Raw genomic sequence first — 9,336 nt, forward strand, 5'->3', positions numbered from 1 at the left:
AATCTAATGCTGAAATGCTGCAACAGGTCTTCTGTTCTTCACAAACCTCTCCCTGCAGTTCCTCTTGTTTTCTGCTTTGGTTCATAACCAAACCAGGCTTGCATGCCAGTGCTGGTGGAGATGGGAAAGGAGGACGAGTTTCAAACCTCTGCAAAGCACCATGCTGTGCAGGTCATTTTTTTTGTTTTGTTGCTGTTTTTGCATTTTTGGGATGACCCAAAATTAGAAAAAAACAAACAAACCAGAAAACGCGAAGTGAGAATCACTTCTCTGCTTCTTGGAATGAATTTGGTGGGGATGGAGCAGAGCCTGGACATGGACCTTTTCTTATGACCTATACCCAAAACAGAAGGTAGTGAGTATTATTACTTGGGTTAATAATTGCTACTTTATTCATGACATTAATGCGTTGACTACCTGAAAGCATGCCAGACATTTTACGGAAGCAATGAGGGTTTCCTGCTGTGAAGAACATCCCATTTTGCAAAGAGCTGACACCTGGGAGATTTAAGCCTGGGTTCATCTCAGCAACATGTAGACAACTGAAGTTTTGTCTATGCAGTCAGCTGGGAGAGGGCACCCACCTGCACTTTGGGGATGAATTGCCCAGGGATTATATTTTTCCTGCCCTTTGGGGACTGCACACCCGGTTTCTATGCTCCGCTTAGCAGAGACACCCCTGCAGAGCATGAGATCTGGGGAACCCCTGTGAGAACAGGCTGCCCAGACACCAGGAGCCTGTGGCAGGACTGTGGGGCACAATGCTCTGTGTACCTCTGTGCTCTGCTCCCCTCTCACTCCCCAGATGCTTTTGAGGGAACAGGATGACGAGAGAGGCCTTTTGCCTTTCTTAAGTGTGTGCCATCCCCTATTTGGCTGCCAGTAGCCTCAACCAAGCACCTCTGCTGGTTCTTGTGGCATGGGGACAACACGAGGTGACCGGCCATGGACTATTAGGAGGTGTTAAATGGGTGGGAGACTGGGAAGGTGAAGGACATGGCTTCCAACAGGGTGTGCAAAAGGATCCTCAGCAGGTCCCTTCTCCTCAGTGGGGACAGTGAGCTGGCACAGGAGCTGAGGGGGGATCTGCAGGGGCTGAGGTCCCGAGGGCCAGACTTACCCCAGGTGCACCCTCAGCCTGAGAGAGCTACAGGGGATGCCGTGATACACCATTAACACCCAGGAGCATGTTTCTGTAGGTCCTTTACTAATTCGATGATGTGTCTACACCTTTCGCCCATCCTCAAAAGCACGGGCACCCCCGGCACTATCTCAGGCATAGGGAGCAGCCCACATGTGCAGGATCCTACCAGCTCCATTCACCCGGCAGTGACATCCCGACCATAAAACTTCCAGGAAAGGAAAAGTAAAACAAAGGTCTGATGGATACTTCTGCGTGTTTTACGCATGAGAGGAATGAAATAAAGTTATGTGCTTTCAGAGTTGTGGTGAATCGCTCGGAAACAATCTACAGAATTGTATTTCTGGGAAAAAAAAAAATAAAAAAAATAAAAAAGGGAAAATGCAGGCCCTGGGATATCCCTTTATGGCATATGCATTTCATGTTTAAATGCATTAATGGGACTGCTATGCTATGAGTCATCCCGCACAAGAGTTTCATGTGTTTCTTAAAATACACTAGAAGTAGCTGAAGGCATGCACGGGTTTGCCGTGCAGTTATCTATCAGGAATCTGAGCAAATACCTGCACGTGTGGCATCACGGGCTCCGGAGCTGGGGGCCCTGTCCGGTCCCTCTGCGCTACTTGCACAGACCAGGGGCGGGGAAGCCAAAACGGGATAGGAACTGATCCTACAGAATAACAAAACGCAGGCTCCCTGTGCTATAAGTGAAGCCTCAGCACTGAATTACCGAAAATTTGCATATATGTAAACAGAAAAGCTGGAGATTTTCCTTCTGAAGAACTCTGGTCAAAACTACAGCAGTCTGCATTTTTTTTCCAGGGATGATTTGTTGTCTGCTTTTCTCTCATTTTTCTTCTGTTTACTCACAGTCCTGGCTGCAAATCTGTTTACTATTCTTTTAAACCCACACTTGTGAGTCCGATGGTGGCTGTTGGGCTGGATTCTCTGCTCCTCGCAGGTCACTGCGCTGCTGCTCGCTCTCCACGCTGTTCCTTTTTCAGAGAGCAGGTACTTTTAACATGGGAAACACCCAACGCAAAGGTTTTCTGCTGGTGCACGTTAAGTCCACGCTCATGAATGAACAGCGGTAAACGCACAACAGCTTCGTGACGCAAACCTTGGGATAAACACTCATTATTTAGTGATTAGTGACAAGAATTAGAGCTGGGGAGAAGTGTGGCAAATGCATAAAGCAGAAGCTTCTGGGAATCGAGCTGGACTTGCTTTCTCTTTGCAATTAGCCTGGCTCAACTTTTAGTTTTTTACTCATCACAGAGGCGATGCTGTCTGGAAAGCACTACGGCGGCATTCGAAATTTCTGGCACCGTTTCGCAGCAGCACACGCTGGTCATTGATAAACCTGCTGCTGCCATTTCCAGGGCTGCCCTTGCAGAAGAGACGCTCATCCTTCGGTGCCGGTGACTTTCTTGTGTATTAGATTTGCCAGAAAACGCTCCCTGCCCGTCTCTTCGTGCTTACAAGCGGGCGGTGGAGCCTTGAAGGTTCTGCCAGCGCGCTGGGCGTGCAGAGGGCGAACCCCTAAATCAAGGGGTGACCCCCCCAGCGCTGCTATCCCCAAGCGTGTGAGTCGGACATGGGATGTCCTTGCTGGAGAACCACAGCGGGGGGGGGTCCCGCCGCGCCCCCGGTCCCAGCGGGTCACAAAGCCCGGCGAGGGGCTGGGGACCGGTCTGCGCGACCCGCTGGCACCCGGGACGCGGAGAGCAGCGGGCGGAGCGGCGCAGGAGTGTCCGATCCTCCCTCCTCCCATTTCCCCGTGCGTCAGACCCGGGAGGAGGAGCCTCACATTCATTTTTTTTGCCTTTTTTTTTTTTTTTTTTTTTTTAAAAGCCTCCAACTACTTTAGCGCGGAGTCGGCAGCAGATGGTGGACACGGCCCGAGGTGAGGGAGCGAAGGGATGCGCCAAGCGCGCACCGCCCGCCTCTGAGCTCCGCGCCCGCTCCCGCTCCCCTCCATGAGCCGCCCCGCGTCCCTCCTGCCGGCCGCCCGCTGCCGCAGCGCCCCGGCCAAGCGGCTCCAGCCTCTCCACGACGGCCCCGCCGAAGAAGCACCGGCCGCCAAGTGCCCTCGCCTCGCCGATTGCGGACCCCCGGATTGCCTGAGCGCCCCCGGATCGCCTTGTCCCCCCGTGTCTCCCGCCGGCGGGGGAGCGGCGGGTCCCAGCCTGATCGCCTCGTACCTGCTGCTGCCGCTGGCCGAGCGGGAGCAGGTGTCCCGGGCGCTGAGCGTCAGCTCCGGGCGGGAGCTGCGCTGCAAGGTGAGCAACGAGCCCCGCGGATGGGCTGGGGTGGGGGGATCCTCCCGGGGGGAGAACCTGGCAACACATCCGCCTGCTGCTCCCCGGTTAGAAACGCCCGCCTGCTGCCCGTGGGGATTTACATGGGCTGGAAGTAAGCTGTGACTCCGGGTTACCTCGGAGTATCTTCCCCAAAAGGCTTTGAGATGGTGGTTTGTTTTATTTCCCCCCACTTCTTTCAATATAAAAATGAACAGGAAGGGTCTCGGTAACCGCTTTGAACGGCGTTCCTGCCGAGCCCTGGCTCCCCTCCAGCTCCCTCGTCATTGTTTGGGGAGAGTTGCTACGCGAGCCGCTGCTTTCAACGCCCTTGAGAATGAATTTTGGCTTAATTTCCTCTTTACAGGTGTTCCCCCTCAAACACTACCAGGACAAGATCCGGCCTTACATTCAGCTGCCGTCACACAGAAACATCACTGGGGTGGTTGAAGTCATCCTCGGGGACACCAAGGCCTATGTGTTCTTTGAAAAGGACTTTGGGGACATGCACTCCTACGTGAGGAGCTGCAAGAGGCTGAGGGAAGAGGAGGCTGCTGGGCTGTTCAAGCAGATCGTCTCTGCTGTAGCTCACTGCCACCAGTCGGCCATCGTACTTGGTGACCTCAAGCTCAGGAAATTTGTCTTCTCTAATGAAGAAAGGTAAGTGGCTGTCACCAGCCAGCCCTGGGGTGAGTGGGGAGGGAGGAATGCCACAGCCAGAGATGCAAAAAGTGTCCCAGGGAGTGGAAACGCCTGTGTCAGCCAGGCATCACCTGCGAGTGATCTGAGTAGGTCCCCATCACGTGTGCGTAGTAGGTCATGGATCTAACCGGTATGAACTGACTCTTAGCTTGATCTCAACTGACGAAAGGGAGGAAGCTCTCCGGGAGCTTCCTCTCATTCAGCAGAAGTTCAGTGCAACCCTCTGGTAGACAAAGGGACGATAGTTTGGATGCTCATTAGCACCAGAAGATGTCATGTGTGCCACTCATTCAGTGTAAAATGGATAAAGGGCAGGGAGAGGAGGGGGGCCGAGGCGCTGGCCCAGGGAGTGGGAACGGCTGGTCGGAGGGAGCAGGAGGTGTGAGGAGCTGGAGCTCTGGTCCCTCCTCGTCCCCAGGAGAGCTGCCCCATGGCAGAGCCGTGGCTGGGAGAGGGGTGCCCGGAGGGGTCTCCTCGCTGAAATTCCCTGCTGGTCAGGGTTACGCTGCTGAAGAAGGATTGTCTGTGTCCTTCAAGGCTCTGATCCCCCCTCCACTACCGGCGGTGGTGGTGCTTTCTGTGCCCCCTGTGCCCGTGGATGTGGGCACACACAGGAGGGAAGGTGGGACATGGTTAAATATTGCTTTGGGAATCCTGCACCGAGGAAAAGCACTTTGGTAAAACTTAGCCTAAAGCCTAGGTTTATAGAAATGACGTCCAGAGTCTAGTTGTTAGATTACAGAAATAATTCAGTATTTCCCTGGAGTTTTAGCTGCTCTAGTAGTGCTTCACCGCATGTGGCAGAGCCAGAAATACATTTTTGATCCGCAGAACTGACTGACTAGCTGCTTATCCCGTGGAAAGCTAAAAAAATAAGTGAAAGCTGTAATGGAATTGTGCTTAATCTGATGAAACTGGATGTGATATTACTGAGGCAGAACAAAATGCCTTTTTTCTTCCTTTTTTTTTAACTGGGCTAACCCTTCTTTGGGATATCATTTGCAAACGTGATAAGAAAATTAACCATCACTGCCCCTCTTAAACAGAAACAGCCATATGTTGACATCCAAAGAAAGTAATTCCTTTGAAGGAAACTATTGCAGCTTTTCCCGCCCATTAGAAGATGAAACATTTGTTGAAATGTTACATTGCACACAGTCTCACTCATTAGGAAATAACGCGTTGCACAGACGAGTGTCATGTGCATCGCATTTGGCAAGAAGAGGGTTAAGCAATGGCAGGCGGACTCGGGCTCCCCTGACACAGGTGCAGTTTCAGGGCTCCCGCAGCCAATCCCGGGCCCACGGTTCGTGTTGAGTCATATTTTCCGTTTGCAGAACCAATGGGTACTTGGCGAGGTCACGCCGAGGACAGGCTGCAGCCAACGCATCGGCACCCAGCGGAGCCCTTCCCGGGCCAGCCCCTGGCTGCCTCGCTGACGCAAAGCTCCCCTTGCCCCCCAAAACGGGAGGTCAGGGTGGACCCGTCTCCACCTGGGAGGTGGCGGGTGCAGCGGTACCCTCCAGAAAGGCAAAAAGAATAATAATTTTAAAATAAAATTTAAAAATAGAATACAAAATTCAGGAGAGCTGGTGGTTCCTGCAAGCGTGGAAGGGAGCTGGACTTTGCAGTCTGCAAAACCGAGCAGCTGGACACTGTTTGCTCAAAGCCTGAACGGCAAATAGCAGCGTGTACGATGTGTTGTAGCCGATTAACCTCCTGCAGTTGCAGTGCAATCTGCCTAGACAGAAGGTGACTTGCTGGTGTTCCTAAAGAGCCCTCTGTACTGTTAAAATCCCCAGTAAATAAAATAAGCAGGTGTTGCTGAGCGCCCACCCAACGCACAAAGCTGCACTTCCATTATACAGGTCTGGGAGTCCAGGCAAATTGCAAAGTGTTTCCTTTATGCCGGTGCGAGAAGGGGAACGGGGTTTGCCGTGGCGGGGGCTCTCTGTGCTTGCTGGTGCTTGGATGTTGCTATTTCTAACCCGTGGCTCCTCTCCTGCCCTCCCCAGGACTCAGCTGCGGCTGGAGAGCCTGGAAGACACGCACATCATCAAAGGTGAAGACGATGCGCTCTCAGACAAGCACGGATGCCCAGCGTACGTCAGCCCTGAGATCCTAAACACAACGGGGACTTACTCTGGAAAATCGGCTGATGTGTGGAGTTTGGGAGTGATGCTCTATACCCTGCTGGTGGGACGCTATCCCTTCCATGACTCGGACCCTAGCACTCTGTTTTCCAAAATCCGGCGCGGACAGTTCTGTATTCCTGACCACGTCTCCCCCAAAGCCCGATGCCTCATCCGCAGCCTTCTGCGGCGGGAGCCCTCTGAAAGACTCACTGCTCCGGAGATCTTGCTCCACCCTTGGTTCGAGGCGGTTTTGGAGCCTGGATATACAGACCAGGAGACGGGAGCTTCAGATCAAATTGTTCCAGAATACCACGGAGACAGTGACGATATTAGTTCCTTCTTCTGCTGACCCCGAAATCTCAAAAATCTCAGTGGTTCTCGACTCTGACATCTTCGTAGGGTTTCATTTTTCCACGTTTGTGAACTGAACAGCATCTTAAAGTGCCAGTATGGTCAGAAAAGTGACCTTCTTTAAAATGAACACCAACCCGTAGCTCTTCGCTCCCTGAGTGCACTCAGAGTTTCATCCTCTTGCTCTGCTGGTAGGTCCGTCCTGCTGGCCCCAAGGACCCATGCAGCTTTTTGGGAGCTTTTCTCCTGCCTCCCGCATCCTCCACCACTGGAACTGGCCACATCTTGGCCACCGAGTCCTACGGCCGACAAGGCGTGAGACAGAACGGCAGCCCCGTCTGCTTCCCCACGGTGGCTATGGGGGAGCAGAGCCCTGGCTGGGACGCGTAGGGGGTGGGGGGTGTGAGACGCGCCTCTGACTGAGCAAATCTGACAGAAATGGGGAAAAAGGGGAATGGACTCGGCGTGCCGCACCGGCCGGCTTGCAAAGTAGCTTTCTGACTGTAAGCGCACTTTAATGAGGGAAGGAGGTCTTCACCCGCCACGGCCAGCTGCCCGCTTGCTGCTGCTCCTCCAGCTCATCTCGCTTCCAGAGGCACGAAGCTCCTCAATCCACCCGTAAGACAAATCACTGCTGTGGCTCTTTCCGAAGCAGAAATGGGTGGATCTCCCAGCCGGATCCCCTTCGATTCCATTTGCTGCCCAGGAAAGTATTTTAAATAGACTTAAGCCTCGCGTTACCATGGTGTAGCCTATATAACTTTATGCCCTCAGTTTGCTCGTCGAGTAGCAGGTCTCGTTAGCTCCGAGTGCCAAAACGTATCCGTTTACCAAACCGTAACACTATCGGCTGGCGCGCCTTCCCTTGGAAAACGATAAGGGGTATCTTGTACAGTACATGTAAACACAGTTGTGTTTTCCTACAGGCTCAACTCTGAGAAGCATCACATCCCCTCCTTTTCTCCCTTCCACCCCCCAAAAAGTTAGTCTTAAGAGTAAAATCTCCATACACCCTTAGCTGATTTCCAGGTATGTTGTTTGCCTCCAGCTACATTTTTTTTTCCTTTTTTTTTTTTCTGCATGATTGTTCATAGTCTTTCCAATGTGCTTGGATAATGAATATACCTAAATCATTAGCTTCATGGGTTGGGGGTAAGTAAAGCTTAGTCCTGCCTAAAATTTCTGCTCTGTTTCACATTTGTACCCAGTGGCTTATGCAAAGAGATGTCCATTCGCCTTAGGCGAGAGCACGGCTTCTGAAATGGCTGAGAGGTGGGTAACGTAGGTCCCTGAGAGGGCACAGTTTGAGTGAAGTCATTTAAGGGTTAACCCCAGCAAGCTGCAGTCCCACCACACGTGCGAGAATACCATGTATACCTCATGGACTGTGTACTTTGTACATACTTTACTGTTTGGGGTTTTGTTTTCTTGTTTTGTTGTACTTTGTTTGTCCTAATAAGAGGTGTCAAAGAGCAATTTAATGTGAATTATTGTTGGCAATACTAACTTGACAGAATCATGAGCATTAAGAGCAGGGCGCTACAGCTCTCCGTTGCACTAAACCTCTCATGATTGCTTGACATTTGTATCTGTGATACAGTTTAACCCTTCTATGAGATACAGTACCTTTGTATATATTGGTGGAAAACTCTGCCAGAAAAGCTAAAAACACTATGGTCCGACTTGTAAATATGTATATGTCTGTGGAAACCTGGATGATAAAAGTCTGACTTGTAGAAAGTTTTAATAAACTTGGTTTCATAATGTTTGTCCCCATTTTGTTGTGGTGTCTCAAAGGGAACACAGCTCGGGTATGTTTGGTTTTATTAGAAAATATAGCTTGGCCTCAAAGAGGATGAACTGATGTATGGTCCCTATATATATATTTGGGGTCTGAACACTGATGCCCCCAGCTCTGCCCAGTCCCCATGGAGATGAGTGGGGACCAGGGATGTCTCCTGCCTCCCGGGGGGTGGAAAAGGTGACATGAAACGAGCCATCATCTGATCAGCAAGGGGGAGAGGGGTCACAGCTCTGCCTCTGGACTTCAGACACCCTCTTGCCTTTCAGGACATGCGTTCGTTTCCATCCATGACCCGAGAGCAGAAAATGCTGCGGCACCACAAGACTGCCACCCTGCACCCATGTGCGTGGTGACCTGACCCTCCAGCCGGTGGAAAATCAGATCTCAGGTGTCTAAAAGTGAGCAGCCAGGAGCAGAAGCAGCATCTGAGAGCCTCGGGTTTAACCGGGAGCCGCAGCCAGTGGGCTGGACCTGGCTCCCTGGAGCCAGCGCAGGGGCCACCTGGTGCTCCCGTTAAAAACGAAGGGAAAGATTATTAGAGCTGCTTTTCTTTGTGGTGAGAAGAGAGGAGTATAAATAGCAGCAGTATCAAGGTTAGAGAATGTGCTTTCCTGAAAGAGATCGAGCCACCCTTGCAATCCACCCGGCGCGGTGAGATCATCTCTCACAAGTAGAGAGGAGGAGGAGGAAGAGAGTCTTTATTTTTATTTATACTTTGCCTCATGTTTAACTTTGTCCTTTTCCTTGAAATCTGTTCATCAGAGCAACTGCTTCCAGGCAGCTCTTCGAGCTGGAGCAGCTTTTAAATAGGTTTTGCTTTTAGAAAGGGAGTAGAAAGGGAGAAGGAGGGAATAGGGACCTGGTCAATGATAAAGCCAAGTACGCTGACTTTCATGAGGCACC

General features: G+C 51.6%; 1 protein-coding gene across 1 annotated transcript; it reads left to right on the top strand.

The window, feature by feature from the left end:
- The first annotated feature begins 2,981 nt into the window (after positions 1 to 2,981).
- On the top strand, positions 2,982 to 8,393 carry TRIB1 (tribbles pseudokinase 1). The gene is made up of 3 exons (XM_013368575.3): positions 2,982 to 3,423; positions 3,809 to 4,101; positions 6,159 to 8,393. The coding sequence occupies exons 1-3, from the start codon at positions 3,121 to 3,123 to the stop codon at positions 6,625 to 6,627; spliced, it is 1,065 nt and encodes a 354-aa protein (XP_013224029.2). The 5' UTR covers positions 2,982 to 3,120; the 3' UTR covers positions 6,628 to 8,393.
- Positions 8,394 to 9,336: the final 943 nt, after the last annotated feature.

This window comes from Columba livia, chromosome 2 (genome assembly GCF_036013475.1).
Source record: "Columba livia isolate bColLiv1 breed racing homer chromosome 2, bColLiv1.pat.W.v2, whole genome shotgun sequence".
Classification (NCBI taxonomy): domain Eukaryota; kingdom Metazoa; phylum Chordata; class Aves; order Columbiformes; family Columbidae; genus Columba; species Columba livia.